Source organism: Chelonoidis abingdonii, chromosome 9 (assembly GCF_003597395.2).
Source record: "Chelonoidis abingdonii isolate Lonesome George chromosome 9, CheloAbing_2.0, whole genome shotgun sequence".
Taxonomy (NCBI): Eukaryota; Metazoa; Chordata; order Testudines; family Testudinidae; genus Chelonoidis; species Chelonoidis abingdonii.
Window position 1 is genome coordinate 66,490,994 of NC_133777.1, and position 20,905 is coordinate 66,511,898.

Below are 20,905 nucleotides of genomic sequence, written 5' to 3' on the forward strand. Positions count from 1 at the left end.
TTCAAAATGCAGAACTGGAATTTTTACAATTCTGATAATATATGGTCTCACCATCTACAGTATAAAATTCTTACAGTCCCCCAAATCCCAATTTCCATCATAAGGTAGTTAAGGTGCAAAGTAATATAAGGGCATATCAATCCTTTTTAAAATTAAGCTAGTCCTCAGCTATATTTTTACAGTGACTTACATTGAAAAGTACAGCGTTTTGTGAGATCTCTAAAAACAGAGAATTGTAAAGCAGATTTCCTAGATTCCACACAGAATCTGATAAAGCCTCTTCCTTACAGGTATTTCTCTTTTCAATAGGCAGAGTAAAAGCTTCCAAGGTGCTAAAGACAACAAAAGTTGGAGCTGATTCTCTTCCCATTTATGCTTTTGTAATTCCACTGAATTCTCTAAAGTCATTTCTAATTTATATCAGAACAGAGAAGGGAATTGGGTCCATTACATTTCAGCAGGAGTTAACTTGAAAGAGTTATGCCATAACTTCAAACTATGCACTTAATTACTAAACAGCAGATAAAATAGAAGTGAATGCAAACAACAGAAACACTCTGCACATATGGACAGATATTGTATAATTACACAGTATTTTATTTTTGGTTTCAATTTATAAACAATTTAAAAACTTAAATTTCAAATATTAAAAAAAAGATACACCCTGAAATCATTTGACTTTGAGACTTTTACATTGTTTAAATAAATACAAGTCAGTTAAAAAGAGTTTAATGACTTTTTACCATGGTTTCATTCTAACAGTTTTTTTAAATGCCCCTGACTTCAGCAGTATGAAATAATTATACTGGAATATACGACTAATTCAAATATTTGAATACTGCATTTTCCCTTAACTTTGAGGGAAATTTCTTATAGATATTCTCATGCATAGTCCAACCTCTTGAAGCAGCTACACACATTGTTTTGCTATGGTGAATGCTTTTCAGAAAAAGGAAAAAAGACAAAAAAAACCAAGAGATCCCTTTGAAAATATTGTGTGCTGACAACATTCTTGAACATCCTGTAAAATATGGTGGGTTAGACACTTCCGCTATATTACTCAGCGCACGTGGAAATTTCATGCTTACTGTTTACAAAGTGGCAAACAGTGCAAAGATATGGCCACGGTTTTTTAAAATAAACTTTTGTTTTCTCCTTTACTCACAGTTTCACAGTTCTGTCACTACTGAAGCTGTTCACTGTCTCTGCTGTTTTCTTACGTAAATTCTCAATCCAACTGATGCTATTATGCATGGTTCTAGCTAACTCTGATGTTTGATGTGAATTATTGACTCACATATTCTTTCCAGATGTTATAAGTTCCCCAAAGCCCTCTTGATGAGAAAAAGCATATGCAGATCTTCTTGAGTTTCTTCTGTACACCCGACGCATGTAGTTCTGTAATGGTTTCTGCTTCCTTCTAGCCTTCTGCAACTTCCGAACCTTAGGGGAAAAGTTTCCATCAATATGTGAAATTATTTTTGTGTTGTAAACTCTGACTAATTTTTAGATCTCAGTTATAATGGTGGGGCCTTTATAATGAAAAATAAACCAAAATGAAAAAAACAAAAACAACATAGGTGAAAGAGTTTCCAGTAGATTCCAAAGTAAAAACAAGTGCTGGAGCCATCAGTGGAGCGTTAGTGAGGCACCGTGGTCTGCTGGGCTGAGCGACGCCCATGGGGAAGATTCTTGAAGCATAGCAAAGAACTTGCAGCCCAGAAAATAGGGGACTAAAATGGCTTTAACTCACCTTTATACACTCCCAGTCCTGGGGCATCTGGCATAACTGCAACAACCCTGGGGCCTATCTGAGTTATGGCAATTCCATGGGCTGCCCTATGGGCAGTAGCACTCCCTGGAATCACTGCAGTGCTGCAACCCTGCCTCCTATGTCTGAGTTTATGGGGTCGTCCTTGGAAAGCAGACTTATGCCTGCCTTCCCCAATGCTTTGACCAAGCGACTATTTCCACAGCTGAACCAGGGCTTCTAGGACCCTTTATGCCATTCCAGCCCAGTGCAGTATAGAGGCAAGAGCGTGGAGTGAAGATCTCTTGCCTAGAAGGCAAGAGTTCTAATACTAGCTCTGTCACTGATTTTCTGTGTGGCCTGGCACAAATCACTTAATCTCACTGTCTCTTTTTCAAATCTATAAAATAGGACTAATAATACCTTGCTACCTCAAATGTCTGTTATGAGGAGTTTTTAGTGACTGTTCATAACAGCACTTTGAAGATGTGAAGTGCTACCTAAGTGCTATTAGAAGCAGGAGGCCTAAAGCTAATTGGCCACCTTGATGTCACTGAAATCAGAGAATTAAAGAGGACATTTGCACCATTTTGTCAACTGCTTTCCCCCTCCCCATAATTAATCCTTTTAAAATCTGAAAATAAACTCATAGTATATGTAGTACTGTGACCTCACCTGACATTCTGTTATACTAGTTTATACCCAATAACTTGAATACAATGGGGATTTATATTGCTTGATAAACTACCATGTAGATGGAATATACTTTACAACTTTATTTTTCATGTGTTTTTATGAATAGTGAAGAAATGGCCAAAAACAATCTATTTGTTGTTAAGGTTTGGCATGGATTTGAGTTACCTGGATTTCTATTCCAATAAATTTTAACCAGCAGTTTATGTGAACTATCCCTCTAAAATCAGTGAGATTATTCACGTGTAAGGTAAACAACATTTGGCCAAAACTATAAACCATTAAAAAAATTAACTGTTGGGATGGAACATTGCTTATTATTCACTCTTAAGAATGTAAAACCTTGGGATATATTATGCTATCAGTAGTTATGCAGAAGCTCCTATATAAATTAGTTTGCTTAAAAAGTTCTGGCACAACATTCCCCTTTGCTTGTGTGTTTTAACTTCTTTTAAATTTATAAATAAAAAGTAAAAAAAAATGCTGACCTAAAAGTCTATTATGAATTAAGTATTATTTTTCACTTCTTGCACATGCCAAATTGTATAAAGTCGATGGTGATGCTTTGAGAGAACTAATAGTATATTTTCCCCCAGTAGTTATATAAGAACTATAAATTTTGTCTGTCTGGAAAAATTTAGTTCCCTCTATATGTGGGATGCAATGATAAAGAAAACCTCTCACATAATAGGATTAAGTCATACCTGATCAGTTAGCGTTGGATTTAAATCTTCCTTCAAAAATCGGAATGTTATTACAGGCATGACTGAAACCACAGTAGTCAAGAGGATGACAAGCCAAACACTTATCTGGCTCAGGGAATTACGGGCATTTCCTATTGAGACAAGAAAATGAAATATATTTGTTAGGAGTACAAGGCTGTTGTTAATAGTTTGCAGTTGTGAGACATTAAATTTTCTTTATGTTAACATATGTTTAAAAATGCTTGAATTTTTCTAGAGATACAAATGCTTACTGCTGAAATTACAAAATTCTTTGGCAACATCTAAAATTTGACATAATCCAAAAATACAAGATGGATTCCAAAGGGGGATTTAAGTGGATGGCTACACTGATGAACACAAGAGCAGCATGAAAAAACGGTCGTGGCACTGCTATTTTTTTCTTCATATCAGATTCCTCCTCAATTTTTGAACTGTCAGATTGTTTGGTTTCTGTTCAAATGGCCAAGTGACAATCTCCACTCTTTGGACCAATACTCTGACCATCTTATTCTTCTTTCACATATGATTCATGAGAGGGTTACATTTAGAGTATCTACTCTGTATTAGGCCCTCATTCTGATGCACCATCAAATGGTATCAACTGGCTTTAAACCGCTAAAGCCACATTACAAGCCATGTCCTAAAGGACAAAGGATCCATATCCAGTTGCTTGTCACCTGAGCCATCCAACAGACATTTAACCAATGTTCTCCTGAAGAAATATGCACATTCTCAACCCATCTAGTTAATTATTTTCATTTATTTAATACTTCTTCATTTCCTTCCCAAATCACACTCAGGTGCTCTGCACTGAGTAGCAATTTTCTGTTTAGCATGATGTGTGGACTGTCACAGCAAAGTGGTCCAATCTACACTACAGACAGATCACAGTGGCATTATTCAGCCCAAGAGTGACTAGATTTCCAGTTGACCATTTAACAAATCTGCCAAGTTTGTATTGGTGAGTTTGCTAATGGTATCCTGTAGACCTGGGGCCAGCAACCTCTGGCATGCGGCTCACCAGGGTAAGCACGCTGGCAGACTGAACCAGTTTGTTTACCTGCCGTGTTGGCAGATTCAGCCAATTGCGGTTCCCACTGGCCGCGGTTCACCGTTCCAGGCCAAAGGGGGCGGCAGGAAGCGCAGCAGGCGAGGGATGCACTGGCCGCAGCTCCCGCCACCCCCATTGGCCTGGGACCGCAAACCGCAGCCAGTGGGAGCCACGATCGGCCGAACCTGCCGATGCGGCAAATAAACAAACTGGACCGGCCCACCAGGGTGCTTACCCTGGCAAGCCGCGTGCCAGAGGTTGCCGACCCTGCTGTAGACTAAAACAATTGATCCATTTGTGCCATCAGAAACATTGTACATCATTTAACCATGATTCTGATTATCAAGATTTCCAAGCATACAAGATAGCATGACTATCTGCACCATTAAAAAAAAGTTCATATTCTTCTGGGATTTGGTAGACACACAGTCTGATTGGAAATGCACAAAGTGTAAGCAGTATAGGACTGGAATTTGTTTATGAAGGTTTTTCTGAGGTTTGGATAGTGGCAGGTACTCCTGCTCTGGAGGATTTTCCAGGGTGAGTCAAATCATATCACACTACCAAATTCCATATGGTCCAGCTGTCCTTATTAGCATAAACAAACTCATCTCAAGCCTCTAGGAGTTGTTAAAAAAAACAGACATTTCACTTCCTGTAGCTTGCATTTGGCTACCAAAAATGCATTTGAAAGAACAAAGTTAACATCTGACTTCAGTGAAGTTCTCCTCCGGCTCAGTAATTACTGGAGTGGCCTTGTACGGCACAGCCACTGCACAAACTACATCCCCTCAGCAAATTGTTCTGACCCCATTGTGCACAGGATTCCTAGGATGGTGAGGGTTCTGGCCAGTGCTCTGAGCAGGCAAAGAAAGAAAAAAAACCTCTCCAAAATGTAAATTTCACTTCACTAATTTACTTATTCTGTTTATTGTTGCCAAGGCCTCTCAATACAGCTAGGATGCTTTTGTAAACTTGAAAAGCATTAACATTACTTAAGCAATATCAGTTCAGTTAAGCAAACTTTCCCTCCCATATCTGCCATTCTTCTATGTACTTAGAAGATTTAACTCTATACAGATTGTGGGAAATTGCATAAATATTGCCTGTATAATCTCATATCAGGTAATAGACTCACCTACAAAAGGAAAGTGGTTTGGGAATATAACAAAAATCCCATCACTGTGCATTGCAAACAAAATAGCAAAATACACGGCTATACTACCCAAGATGAAAAAACGATTGATGGCAGTCCAATAACTGGTATCCAAGGCTATCTGCAGATAAAATGAGACAAAACATATTATACTAAGAATCTTTAGGGGTTTAGAAAATATACTACATATCTTATTGAGTGGAGTGTTACGTTTCTAAACAGAGAAGGGATTTGGGATTTAAAAAAAAATTTTAATACAGTGTTCTGGATCTGTTTGGTACTTTTTAGTTTTTCCCATCACGTTCTCTTTTTTAAAAAAATTAATTAAATGTTTAATTGAAAAAGGCACCAAAACTGTAGCAGACAACATATCTCCTCCCCCATGCACACACGGTTTTTAGGAATTCAGTTTAACCTTCAAATGAATTGTTAAATGGGCAGATTAATACTTATGTCTGAGCTTACGTATATTCAAATCGGGGTGCAAGTTTTTAGTTATATCCAATCAGGGAAGGAAGTTTTGTATCTTCCAAACAATAAAAAGTAAATTTAGGAACCAAGATACAAATAACGTTAACTATATGCCATCATGTGGCTCAATTCAGGACTCTGTTTTGCATATGTTTGTGCCGGGAAAATAATTACTTCAGAATAAGGAACTTTGTGAAAAGTGTTTATCCAGAGATGATATGTTGTTTTTGTCTTTTAAAAGTTTTTTCTGTGCGAGTTAATTCAAAAGCATAGTGATTGTCTCATTTTACACCCATCACTGTTATTGGGGCATTTAGTGCACCTAGCTGCAACACTCAGGGCATGTCTATACTGCAATTAAAAATGTGTGGCTGGCCCATGCCAGCTGACTTGGGCTTGCAGGGCTCAGGCTAAGGGGCTGTTTAATTGCAGTGTAGACATTCAGGCTCAGGCTGCAGCCTGAGCTCTGGGACCTTCCCACCTCACAGGGTCCTAGAGCTGCAATTAATCAGCCCCTTATCCAGGGCCCCATGAGCCTAAGTCTACTGGCTTGGGCCTGCTGCAGGTTTTTAATTGCATTGTAGATCTACTCTCTGACTACATGTCCCAGACCTGAAGAAGAGCTCTGTGTAAGCTTCTCTCTCTCTCACCAACAGAAGTTGGTCCAATAAAAGATATTACATCACCTACCTTGTCTCTCTAATATTCTGGGAACAACACGGCTACAACAAATGAATTCAGAATAACTGGCATAGAAATTGCTAATGTTAAAACTCAGAACTGTTGGTGGAATGCAATAGCTAAGTGTGGGGGCAAAACAAATGCAAAGCCAAAATGCGAAAAAATAATTAAATAAAAAATAGACATGCTGGGCCAGTTCTGAGTTTTAACATTGACCATTTCTGTTTGTTCCTTGTATGCATATGTAGGATCTAACAGAAGTGAGTAAAACTCTCATTGTGAAACCCCAAACCATATAAAACCCATCTGGATTGGCATTTCATCATAAATGAGAATCATCCTAGATTTGACAAAAGGTTTGTGGAAATTCTTCACCATTTCATAGAATCCTGGAGCAATTCAACAGTGTGTGGAAACCATGCAAACCTAATCAGTTTTGTTTGAATTTCCTGTCAGATTTGGAATTCAAGAGTATCACAAACTCAACCCAAAACCCCGGAGATATAAACCAATCAGTACTGAAAAAAATACTTTACATGAACCCTTTGTGACAAAGTTCCTCCTCTACCTTGGTGGGTCCTGCGCTTATTGGCAGATTTGCTCACCTCAGTGATCTTCCCCACAGTCTGGATCAACTCCTCCTGTGTCTGATCAGGAGTTGGGAGGTTTGGGGGGAACCCGGGCCCGCCCTCTACTCTGGGTTCCAGCCCAGGGCCCTGTGGATTGCAGCTGTCTATAGTGCCTCCTGTAACAGCTGCATGACAGCTACAACTCCCTGGGCTACTTCCCCATGGCCTCCTCCAAACACCTTTTTTATCCTTACCACAGGACCTTCCTCCTGGTGCCTGATAACACTTGTACTCCCTATTCCTCCAGCAGCACACCCTCTCACTCTCAGCTCCTTGTGCCTCTTGCTCCCAGCTCCTCACACGCACTTCCTCTCCTCTGGCTCCTCCTCGCCTGACTGGAGTGAGCTCCTTTTTAAACCCAGGTGCCCTGATTAGCCTGCCTTGATTGGCTGCAAGTGTTCTGATCAGCCTGGCTGCCTTAATTGGTTCTAGTAGGTTCCTGATTACTCTAGTGCAGTCCCTGCTCTGGTCACTCAGGGAACAGAAAACTACTCATCCAGTGACCAGTATATTTGCCCTCTAACAGACTCCAGTACCCCACTGGTCTGGGTCTGTCACACCTTGTACACCAAAACCACTGAGCTCTGCAGAGCTCTAATACCAATAAAAGTATCACCACTCCTTTACTCCTCATACACAATGGTAGACTTTACAATACATGTAGTAATCTATGACAGCACAAGTGAGATTAGAATCAGGCCCAAAATGTGAAAGCTCTTTTCTGAAAGCTTTATAATATTTAGGAACAAAACATGAAAGGCAGAAAGAATAGTTTTGTGGCTAATTCAAAGAAATAGGAGCTGCAAGATCTGGGTGGTATTGCAGGATCTGCCACACACTTCCCTGGGTGGCCTTGTGCAAATCACTTAGTTGCTCTGGGTCCCAGATTCTCTCTCTGTAAAATGTGGTTAGTACTACAGTTGTATTGTCAGGCTCAAATCAATAATATTAGTAAATTGCTTTGAGATCCTAAGAAGGAAGGTGATATACTATATAAATACAATTCTGCTCTGCAATGACAGATCATTCTGAAATCCGCTTTCCATTACATTATCCAAGAAATATGAATTCTGTCAAGCTTCTTGCATTATTTAATGAACATTGCACTTAAACTGAATCCTGACCTTATCTTGATTTATGGTTCACCAGCATCCCAAAGCTTAATCATGTAACCACTATATGCATTCATTACACGCTTCCTTATCAAAAGCACATTCTGAATTCTTGAGTAATTTGTGAAAATTATAGCTATCAACTACAAATACTATATTGCCAACTTGTTATGTCAGTGTGAGCAGCTGCTCAGTCCCAGCACAACACAAGGTGACTCCATATCTAAAGAAAAACACAATACAGCATTCTGACAGGGTATTTAACTAAATGTTTCCCAGCCTTCCCTTCTCTCCCCGACCCCCATGCCTCAAGCAAGGACCTAAAGGCTGACAGAAAGGGAGCAATCTAGTAAATATTCAGTTCCAGAATTTAAATTATTCCCTCCTGCCTGGTGGATCAATCAAGTTTGGCCAACGTGGCTACTTCTTATCGGAAGGTCAACTGTCCCTAAAGCCACCACTCTAATCCCTGCTCTCTTTGATTTCCTAATTGCTCTCATCAGGCCCCTGTTCTCCTGGAAGACCTTAACCAGCCTTTCCTAGAGGTCAATATCTTCATGCTAGACAAGTAAAACAAGATATAGTGCGGCAGGTTCTCTTTCTTAATTCCAGGGGAAAACTTTAACTTGTAAACCACCCAGTCACATTTGGGATTTGTCCATTACAAGCCTTTGCAGTCAGCATTAAAATAACTCACAAAAAGCTATTATGGGGAACTGACTCTGACAAATATGTTTATTACCATCTCACACTGTTTAAGATGTCAGTGGGGTCAGTATTCTCAGACAAGTCTTTGATTACTCAGCTCTTTACCCTATACTCAGAAAAACATATCAAGCTGATGAAGCTGTTTCTAAGAGGTGGAATACCCTAGTTTAGACCATGAAATATTTATATGTGAATTTTAGAAATTGTCTCAATTCCCTGCAACTTCAAGTGTAGGTGTCACTTTTAATAGGAATTTCCGTATTTAGAAATGAGGGGGAAAAATACTGAAAAAACTCAACACCAAACACAAATCTTTATTTTTTACCTGAACGCTGACTACAATAACTAAAGATGTTGCAACTGTGACAGCAAAAGACTGGTAGTCAGCAATATGTTTTCCATCTTCACCAGCTGTGTTATAAAATGCTCCATACGGGATGAAGAAAAGAGCAAAAGAGGTGTAGACTCCATGTGCTATGCAGATGAAAAATGTGTGTTTATTGAATAGTAGATTTAGTTGCCCAGGTTCATAGAGTTTTGCATAATCCATGCTATTCTGATCATTCACATCCTGTAACAAATCCATTTGAATAACGTGTTACTTTAATACTGTCAGAAAATATAAAAGTTTGCATGCCACAGAGTAAAATTCCTATGCCTTTAATAAAGGACAGAAGGAATTCTCCTTGATTACAGTACCTTCTCAGAACTGAAGTGTGCATAGAGCTAGGGAAGAAGATTCTCTTTCTGTCTCACTAACGCTACTAAGGAGATGGAATATGGCCATATCAGCCCTGATGGGGGTTTCACTGACATGGGGGAGTCTCCAACAAACATGCAGCCAGCATAGTTGGCTTCTATGCTAGGTCCTCACTTCTCTGATCTTGGGATAGTGAACAACAGGAGCAGGGAAGGGTTGTAGACAGAACACAGTGCTCTCCAGCAGTCGCCGGATGGGAGGTCTGTCTATTGCTGAGGCTAAGGGTTAGGCTTGCGCAGAACCAGTCAAAGAATCATGAGCCCACAGCCAAGGCCACCCAGAGGATTCAGGGGACCTGGGGTCCTCAGCGGCAGGGGCCCCCCGCTTTGGCGGTGATTCAGCAGTGGGGGGTCCTTCCGCTCCAGAACCCGCCACGGAAGTGCCCTGAAGACCCGCAGCAGGGGGCCCCCGCTGCCAAATTGCCACTGAAGACCTAGCACTTCGGCAGCAGGTTCTGGGGCAGAAGGACCCTCCGCTGCGGGTCTTCGGGGCACTTCGGCGGCAGGTCCCAGAGCAGAAGGACCCCCTGCCGCCGAATTGCCACCGAAGACCTGGAGTGGAAGAAGCTCCAGGGGCCCAGGCCTCGTGAGAGTTTTCCGGGGGCCTCAGAGTGAGTGAAGGACCCTGCTCCAGGGGCCCCAAAAAACTCTCGTGGGGGCCTCTGCAGGGCCTGGGGAAAATTGCCCCACTTGCCCCCCCGCTCTGGGCGGCCCTGTCCACAGCCAGCGTCTTAAAGGACTACTGCCTGATCCTGGCGCCATTTGGGGGCTGGTTCCCAGCATAAATTAGAATAACCTGAGGTGCAGATAAATAAGGGGGATTTAATTATACATTATCTGCATTTAAAACTGACTTGTTAATGATGCTATCAATGCCATTTACTGCTTCCATTTTAGACATTTAAGTCATGTTATAAATAAGATAAGGTTGTACCTGGTCAAACAAACCCATAGCTAGTACAGGCAGCGAAGCATAGACAATGTTGAAGAGGGTAATAAACCACTGGTCATAAACAGTCTGAAAAGAAAATGCAATTGATAAAATGAATAAGTGTCATTTTAAAAACTTTTCATTATTATTATCTGGCACAACAGAACACACAACAGGACGCTTTACATCTGCTCCCCAGGGTAACAGGATAAATGAATTTTGAAAATAGGTAAAATAATGAATATCTAAGAGTTTAGTGATTTGCTTTCTATGCAAGGGGTTATCCAATAGTATTTCATACCGTACTTAATTATGAAAAAGGGGATAGCTGGCAAATCCACAATGTTTAATAAGTTCCTTGGTTAATGCCTTTTTCGTCTACACCAGAAAAAGATGTGAGCTTATACTCAATCTGGAAATGGCAAAGGGAGGATTACTGAATAGTAGTATCAAAATCCCAGACAATCTCATATTTTTTACCACACATTTGTAGCACACTTGGCTGCTTAACAGGGTTGAGGCATGTGGTATGGGGAAGGGATTTGGCCATCCCACATTCAAGTCAACTTCTCTTGTAACCCTTGAGTACATCTTAGCTCATCAAGCAGGAAGGATGTCTGATTCCAACCAAGGAAAAATGGCCAAGTCTGAATTAAAGGTGAAAGTTTGAAGATCCTCTACAAGGATCAATTTGGATTTATGCCTGATCCTTCCTAGCAACATGAAAACACAAGTTCCCATTGCTAAGTTTATACAAACAATAACTTGCAAATCCATTCTGTGATGAAGACTTTTTTCTAAGCACCCCTCGTTTTAAAGTTTCACTTTATTTATACCGCTTTTTAGTTTCCTTTACATGAAAGTTATAAAGCTATTTTTATTATAAAAAGTCTGTCTTGCAAAAAACACATTATAGAATAAATAAGAGGTGCCCTGCTCCATCTGTTCTTTATTTGTGCAATTAGCAGAAATATACTGGAGAAATGCAGAAGGAATTGAATATACTTGAATATACAGAGCTCCTTTCTGCAATTTTAGCCAGTCACTATATCTGCTAAGAGCTTTGGATGACTATTTCACAGATAATCAAAAGCTTTGAAACTAGTGTAACAGTCACATGCCATTTTCATATTTTCAACTGTGACTTGTTTATATTGTTTGGCATAATACAATGGTTTTTTTTATATTCATGGACAGGGTAATTGTTTCCATATTCTTTTAAAAAAGCTTTCCCTTAAATCCCTGTAGTGTTGACAATGGCATATTGTCATCAGATAGTCTCATTTCTCAAGCAAACAATGCCAGTAGTGGCAACTGGTTTAATTCATAACTTTCCTAAATAAGGCCCCAAGAAATGTTCTGGCACAAGCACTTAAAAATGCGTTGTCTTCACTGACATCGAACAGTCCACATATGCGTACACAAAAGTGTAGAAGGTTGCAAGAGCACAACACAGAAGCAGTTGCCTTAAAATTATGCAACCTGTGTGCAGGGGCAGCTCCAGGTCCCAGCACACCAAGCGCGTGCTTGGGGGCGCTCTGCTGGTCGCCAGGAAGGCGGCAGGCAGGCAGCCTTCAGCAGCATGCCTGTGGAGGGTCCGCTGGTCCCGCGGCTCCAGTGGAGCTGCGGAACCAGTGGATCCTCCACAGGCACGCCTGCAGGAGGTCCACCGGAGCCGCGGGACCCGTGACCGGCAGAGCACCCCCGCGGCATGGTGCCTTGCTTGGGGCAGAGAAATGTCTAGAGCTGCCCCTGCCTGTGTGGGCACTGGAACCCCACATGTGGAGCCTGATCCAACTCCCACTGAGGTCTATGACAGACTGTCTATTGACTTCAATGGTAGCTTGATCAGGCCTCAAAAGTACACACACATCCGATGAACCAGGACACCATCCTGATTCCCTGTGGAAAGGCTTGTCAGACTCTAGCGCCAACAGGCCGTGGCAGAGATTAAGCTCTCTAATCTATGTATCTATTTTAGGTACTTATATGGCCTCCATTACCATGATATCTAAGCATCTCTGTTTTTCCTGTATTTCTCTTTAAAATATCCCTGAGATAGTGTTAGTCTTTGCTCTTTATATAACATTAAGACTATGAGGAAACTAAACAGACATGGCTGGGTTCCAACTAACCATATTCTCTGATATACAAACATCTAAGACTTGGCTACATATATAAACTGCTACTCTGTGGGGTTCTTGTGGCTTCTGCAATAGAGACTGGAAAGCCCACTAGAGGGCTCTCAAACTATTTAAAGGGATACTACCCATTCCCCATTCAGTAGGGATTTACTATTATCCCCATTCTAGAGTTGGAGAACTGAGACCCTGATCTGGGCTTGGGCAATTGTTCTCTGGCTCTCCTTCTAGCTTCAAGTTCACGTACTGGGGTTACTGGAGGCAACAAGGATTCAAATGTATGTGAGAGGAGAAGAAAGTTTATCACAACTTCAGTTGCAGGCAGGAGGTAGTGCTGGGGATGTGTGTGTTGTGGGGATGTAGCTGTAGGAGGACCCAGTCATAAGCGTGAGATATACTGGATAGGGTTCTGCATGTTCCTTCATGAGGTGCTCAATCAGGCTATTGGGTTTCCATTAAAAACAACTAAATATTGAGGTCCTAAAATTGAGACAGCCCTACAAAATATGTTCAGAGGAAACTTTCCAATGAAGTGTTTTTATAATGATTCACAAACAAAACTGGACTTTGAATGGAAACCCATGTTTAAAGAAGATAAGAAATGTTGACATTAAGGAATTAAAATGTTTTCCATAACTCCCGCCCTTCTAACCGATTAAAGGGTAGAAAGGGGATAACATACTGACTTATAGCACTGAAATATAAAATGAAGCATTTCTAATGGTTAGATGAAGAGCTTTGATTTTTTTTTTAAATGATTTGTAATTATGGACAGTGAAGGAGTACAGCTGAACTAACACTTAGGCCAAGGCCTTGCTGGCATAAGTGTGGTTTTTCTAATTCTTTTTTTACATAAAATTGCTAATCTATTTAAAATGACGATACTGCTGACAAGACAATGCTGTGCTGGAAGTTTTGAGGTGAAAACACACAAATCTGTAACACCAAGAAACCTTTTTTTACTGGGAGACTAGGGCAAGGTGACACAAAAAAATACCATGACACCAAAACTGCAAAATGAGCAGAAAAAATGCAGAAGTTGGGTAACTGACACTTGCACGTGTATAATGTGTGGGTAACCTAAAACTCAAAGGGTTGATGTGTTAAGAGCCAATTTGATAAAGATTACTTAATCTGTAATGCATAAATGTATACTGGACCTAAGTGAACAAAGGCCTACATTGGAGAAACACTGCACCAGAAACAGAAGGACTGGACTGAAGGACTGGACCAACAGATCAGAGGAGATGACAACCATCAGGAAGTATTGGAGGATTTCCCAGTGCCCTGAAATTTGGTAACTCAGGCCCTTTACCAATTGCATTTGTAACTGTCTGTTATAAATGTATGTTCAGGCACTATAAGTCCCAATAACTCTGTCTGAAATTGCATAAATAAAGGCAGAAATTGATTAAGCCTAAATTGGGTGCACTTGGTGACTCAAATTTCCAACTTTTACTCCCAACAAAATCTATAACTTTCTCTGTCGCTTTTATGTACATATCTCAACATTTGAGGCCGAGTTCAGTCACACCAGAATATCTAAGAGCTGACATAGACTATTGTACAAAGCTCAACTGCCTGCAATTTGGGCTGGATAACATCCCATGAGAATAACTGATCCCACAGGATTGTTGTTTCTTTCTGGTTATAGCTGAGCCAGAACATGGTATTTCCTCATTTATACTTCTGTTTTCAGACAAAACCAAGGTCTGCAGAAGCACACAGAGTTTGAGGGTGAAGGTGAGAGTCATTTGTTTTATCTGATGCAGTTTGCCCATCCCTCTTGCACACAGAAATAGTTGGAACTTTCTGACAATTTTTTTTCCTCAGAAAATACCAATTCATCAAAATTGAAACTTTGTCAGGAAGATTTCTCAGGTCCTGAATGGAATATCTACTTGAGAGAGTAAGAGACACTCACACCCAGAGTTGGGACACCCACTTGGGATGTGGGAAATCCAGGTTCCACTTCTCACAGCAAATCAGTCAGAGCACAGTCTTGAACCTGAATCTTCCAAATCCCAGATGCATGCTGTCATCTGGAAGCTACTGGCTATTCTCTTTCTCCCCCTCCCTCTCTTCTAATTTTTGAAAGGTTTGTTTTTGTTGTGATATAGAATGAAACCAAATGTCAAAACATTGACATTTTTTACAAAATGGAATTCTTGTTTCCCAGAGAGCATTAACTGCATCCTTTCCCATAATAAGTAGCTTTGGGAATAGGGGAAATACAGAATTTCACACTGAATAGGTCTTGCATGAGAGTCTCCAGGGACTGTTTGCAAACTCATAAACGGGAACCAAATCACTCACACTTTAAATTAGATTGAAAGTAAAATATAATGAGTTACAATCCACCAGCAAAATGACACCACCATCCACTCCTGTCACTAAGTCTGCATCACAAATCATGGAGTCACCTAAAAGAACATCTCACAGACCCAGATGCCAGAGGAACATATTCCAGAAATTCACATCTGTGACATGCAGTCCACCTGCCAGTTACCTTGGCTGGGGAATGGATAGACTGGCACATTTATGCTACACAAGGAGTGTCCAAAAATTGTTACTGTAATTGGTTAATCTACTGTATCATTTAACTATAGGTCAACATTTTCCAGTTTGAGTGCCTACAATTACATTCCTATATCTACAGGTAGGCACCAAGGCATATGTGTCCTGGTTTTCAGAGGTGCTGAGCAAGTCAGTGGGATCTGTGGGTGCTTAGCATCTATGAAAATCAGCTACATACAGTCAGGTCTTAAGCTTAAATTCCTACGTCCACTTTGTAAAATTTCAGCCACAGTTCTTAACAGTATAATGAAAGTCCTCTTCTCCTATATTCTCAATTGAATAGCTACTGTAATGAGATGTAGAAAATTAGGAAATAGTTTAGATTCATAATTTAAAGCACAGTAATCTAATTTATCTGGGTATTCATAAGATGTCTATCACTGCAGTGTCCAGGATCATCACTACTGTAAAAAAGTACCCCCATCCCTCATGTTTGTTTTCCTACATGGGATTGGATTTGTCGTCAGGATAAATATTTCTGAGCCATTCTGCAACTTTCCATTACTGAGGGAAAGCCAGTCCAATGAGAGCAGTCATTGTGCCTTCAAGATAGCACGCTCTATCACCTGTCCCCAAAAATTGCACCTTCGGGACAGTCAGAGTTCCTGGTCAACATAGTGTAGCGGGGCAGTTGCCTTGCCCCTGAAAAAAGGCTAGGCTGATTGGGGAAGCAGCCACAGCTGGGGCCACGCCCCTATCAGGTAGGGCAACCAGACAGCAAGTGTGAAAAATCGGGACGGGGGTGGGGTAATAGGAGCCTATATAAGAAAAAGACCCAAAAATTGGAACTGTCCCTATAAAATCAGGACATCTGGTCACCCTACTATCAGGCCATAGCTGGCCCTATGAAAGGTCTGTGAGGCAGGAACTGAGTCAGTCTCTCTCTTGCTCTGGAGAGAGAAGGACCTGGCTGCCCGGAAGCTCAGGGTACAGGGAATGGAGTAGGGCTGGGGAAAGGCAAAGGGAAGCTGGGGAGCTCCAGCCTGGTAAATCATAAAGGCCAAAACAGGTACTGGGGTTGCAGAGGGTGCAGCCCAGGGTTAGGCAGAGGCAGCTGGTCTGACCACCGCCCCCCTTGCCAATGATGAGTGGCCTTTTACAGACTGCAGTTTGCCCCAGTGAGTGAGGGCTAGATGATGACTGGCAGTAGCCACTGAGGCAAGGTGGGGATAGAAGGTTGGGAGTTCCCCTGGGAGACAAGAGCCAGACTGTGGGTTACTGCTGGGGGCAGAATCCAGAGGAAAAGGGGCACCGGGGTCCAGGAGGGACACAGGGACCTTAAGCCAGGTGAGACACCGACCTGCAGAGGGTGCTCCGGGCTGGACAAGAGCTAATTCCCAGGATAACCAGCAGGAGGCACCATGCCAGTGAGTCTCGCTTTGCTACGTGTGGCTGTTGTGGCAAGTTACAGAGAGGACATTAAAAATTAGGACCAGGACTTTGAAGTGCATGGAGATCCAGTGTAGAATGTGGAACACCACTGTAATGTGATTTTGACAAACTGTCTTACCAGAAGGCAGCCCAGTGTATGCTCAGCTTCTTCCAAGAGTCTGTATGGTCCAGAAACAGGACCCTGTATTGGGAGTCAGGAGACCTGGGTCTAATCACAGATCTGCCATTGACCTGTTTTGTGACCTCAGTCAAGTCAGTTTACTTCTCTCTGCCTCTGTTTCCCCTCCCAATCCTTGTCTATCTTGCCTATTTAGAATGTAAGCCCTTCAGGGCAGGAATGGTCTCTTACTGTGTGTTGATACATTGCCTATCAACGTGGGATCTAAAATATCCTTTGGTCTAGTGTGTACTGGGAGGTCTGAGGTCAAAGGCCAAGAGCTGACAACCACCTGAATGTCGGACAGAAGTGCAAGTCTTAGAGTTTTTCTGAAGAAAATAAAAGATTGAAACAGTTTCCAGCATACTGGGAGTTAAATTGATGGCTCCCAGTCATATAGCTATGTTTGCCATCAGATTACTTAATTTCCTTTCCTTGTATCATTTTACACTTGAATTTTATCCTACAGATTTCCATTTTTTCATAGGTCATGCAAGAGAATCCCTCCACAAGTTCTTCCTAAGATCCACATTCAAGCAAAGCCCTCTCATTTTCAACGTTATGTATTTTTGGTGCATTCCACAAAGTACAGTGGGTTGAGAGAATATGCAGAGTTAATAAGTCTATTATTCAAAACATAGCCATGGAAATTTGTCCCCTATTTTGAATCAATCAGAATGGCTAGAAAACCTTAAGCCTTTACACCAGATTATGTAAAAACAAAATTAAGATGTATAGTTTATACTGCTGAGAAAATTCTTTCTTGCATCTATTAAGTTTATAAAGATGAGCCAAAATGTCAAAGTATTCATGAAAAGACTATTGATGTTCTAGTGTTCAATAAAAGCGTTCCAACACCATGTATCTCTATAAATCATACTAATTTTATGTTTAATTCCTGTAATTATGAAATGTCTCTCCTTCCCCAGAAATACAAATGTTGTTTCCCAAAGCTCAGACATTTAAAATATTTCTACCATTATTCATGGTTTTACACAATTCCTGACCTTCTCTTTTCTGAAATCATAACAGCAGATCTTAGGAATGGTTCACTTTCCCAGGTTGCCACTGCATGCATCTACAGACAATGGCACTGCTGTTGCTGCAGCACGTCTCTCCCTGGCCCTGGTATTGAGTTTCAAGAGCCAGTACCCTTCCTGAGTGCATCCGTTTCCTGATATCACCCACTTCCCCAATGCCACCCTCCTTGCCTGCTAGGAGGCTTGCCCAGCTCAATAACCAAAGGGTTACCTACTAATTTCTCAGTTGACCCACCAGTGAACCAACAGAGGAGGTCTCACTGCCCATCTGAATAATCACCAGTAAACCAAAGGTCACAAAATGATCTGTTGACACCAACACTGTTGCTGTGAGGCACAGCTGCCTGCTATGGAGAGCTACTTAGTAAAGGCTTTTGGAGATGCTAGGGGGAAGTACAGTGTGTCAAGAGGAACAGGAGTGGAAGGACTGATGGATTTGAGCAGGAGGGTATGCACTTCTTCACGGGATGGCAGTGGAAGAAGAGTATTAACCCATGGAATGTCGCATGTATCTCCAACTGAGGTGAAAGATTTTGAGAGAGCCCCTTGCTATGCTTTCAGCAACATCTCACTATAATGTGGTCCTCCAAAATACAGATTCACAGTGCAGCCCCAGTTATTACCCTTTACTCTTTCCCAATAGAGAGAGACCTAGATCAAAATCCCCAGGATGTTAAGTAAATATTCATATATACAAACAAGCAATCAATAAATATGTGACTATACATTCAAATTCAAACAAGAGTAAAGGGTTTGGTTTTTTTCTTATTCAGAACTGAACATTGACTAGTACAGATGACACTTTTCATCTGGAGGATACTGTGTATATGTAGTGCCTCCCTACCTCTGGACAAGGGAGTTTGGGAAAGGGCTGGTTCTTCCCAACGACAGAAAGGAAGCTGGAGAAACTTAAAGGGGCCTCACTTGTCTAATTCACTATTGCTATCTAACAAATCTGAAATGATCAGCCAGGACACATCAGATTCAGGGCCCACTGGACTGAAGGCCCATGTCCTCCACTTCAACTTGAAGGTGAGAAACAATCACCCACAATAACCTCTCCTAATTGCCCAAGAATATAATTAAAAGAAATAAATAAATACAGGGACTCTACTCCTGGTCTCTCTCGCTGACAGCGGCTGGTTGGTGTTTATTGAAGGCCTGGGGCTTTCAGTAACTTCTGCAGGTCAAACGTGAGGACATAGGAAAAGCCAGATTTGCTGAAGGACACAAGGAGTTCCCCATGTCCCAAGCAGCTTTGCAAGACACCTTTATGTTACCTTACACTTTGGCTAGAGCTTAGTCAGGATCAGTTGGCTTGGCATGGAGCCTACTTATGTGACCTGCAGAATTTATAGATTTAAGCACTCCGGACAACCACACAATCAAGCCTCAGGATTCAGCCCTAAAGAAACTATTTACTGGATTAGGACATATGGTTCTCTTTTTTCCTGTAAGCATAAGGCAGCCTGGCCTAACAAATGAAATCATGAAATGTCTCAACAATTTGGAGGAAATGAAGGAAATCATTAAGTATAATAATTTCAATCAGATTAATTTTTTAAAAAGAAAATAAAGACTAATATGATTTTAATTAACTTCAAATGTTTGAGTGAAAATCATTTGGGATTGTTCAGTTCAATTTTCTGACTTCTAATGATCCAGTAATTAAAAAAAACACCCCTTTTCACAGCTGGGTACATTAAACATACACAACATTGTTTTGTTGGTTTATCAGCTTAACTCCCAAAAACTCACCTGAGCTGAGAAGCCACAGAAGAAGCCAAACCAGAAATGCACCAGAGTGAAGGAAAAGTTTTTGTAGAAGAAATAACACAAGAACTTGCACATTCTGAAATAGGACCACCTGCCATGAACAAACAGGAGCCGCTGAAGGTATCTGAACTGGGCAAAGGAGTAATCGCTGGCCAAGACCGCTTGCATTCCTTCTTCACCACTGATGCCAATGCCTATGTGTGCACCTGTAAGTAAAAAAGAAGCAGAAATGTGTCTCTACTAAGTATTTGAAAAAGACGCATTCATTTGCTAAACTATCACAGCGACCATTTTGTTTAGTGAGACAGAAGCAGATGTCAGTTTTAAGGTGATCCCTGCCTTACAATCTAGTAACAGTATCCTGGGCTACTGAAACCATGGATAGAAAGCAGAGAAGTTATCAGATCAACTGGAAACACCCACTAAGTTAGCATTATCATTACTATTATACTGAATCATGCACTCCTGCCTCTCACCCTCAGCACCTTGGGAAGCGTTAGCCGCTTCTTTAATATAAAATAATTTTTGTTATGATTATTTTTAAAGCCCCCATAACTGTCTCTTTCTCTTTCAACCCCTCTTCCTTCCTTCTCTCTGGAATAAAAAATGTTTATTTTGCCCATTCTTTGCCAGAATAGGTGAATTGGAGGAGGGCCCTGTTGTTATTGAAGCTAACGTGGAAAACTTTTAAAATAAATAAAATTTAGTTTTTAAAAACTCAACTCAAGATTGAGATATGGCAGTAGTCCAGTAACTGTTCACCACCCCTATACTCAGACTGGCCTCAAACCATTCAATTTCAGTCTAATGGGCCATATTTTTTCTGAATATAAGGTGGGGCCCAACCCCACCATTCATCTGCTTGAAGAAATGCCATTGGAATGTAGGGTTCTATACAATGGCAGGACTGAGTGACAGTCAGCAAGCAGATGAGATATTGTAAGCAACCAACACAGTACATTAGTAGCTATGTAAGGCATCTTAGTATTTTATTTTAAGGGCTGCCCATCAATGAATTACAAAGATAATATATTTACTGTACAACCTGCTTGCACAGTAGCATATTTTAATATACAAAACATCTTCCAAGTAACTGACACTACAGTAAAAGAATTTACATTAGTTACTAATGCTGTACTTGTGAACTGTATTCTGC

The 20,905-nt window shown here is 41.0% G+C and overlaps 1 protein-coding gene across 1 annotated transcript in view; it reads right to left on the reverse strand.

Moving 5' to 3' along the window:
- Window positions 1-574: 574 nt before the first annotated feature.
- ATP8B4 (ATPase phospholipid transporting 8B4 (putative)) overlaps window positions 575-20,905 on the reverse strand; it is a 157,225-nt gene continuing 136,894 nt past the window's right edge. Inside the window, exons 22-27 of the mRNA XM_075069659.1 lie at window positions 19,732-19,955; window positions 10,670-10,753; window positions 9,302-9,547; window positions 5,358-5,496; window positions 3,148-3,278; window positions 575-1,443 (exon numbers count right to left, since the gene is read on the reverse strand). Of these exons, the coding sequence (XP_074925760.1) occupies window positions 1,294-1,443; window positions 3,148-3,278; window positions 5,358-5,496; window positions 9,302-9,547; window positions 10,670-10,753; window positions 19,732-19,955 (974 nt within the window). The 3' untranslated portion in view covers window positions 575-1,293. The remainder of the gene's footprint in view (window positions 1,444-3,147; window positions 3,279-5,357; window positions 5,497-9,301; window positions 9,548-10,669; window positions 10,754-19,731; window positions 19,956-20,905) is intronic.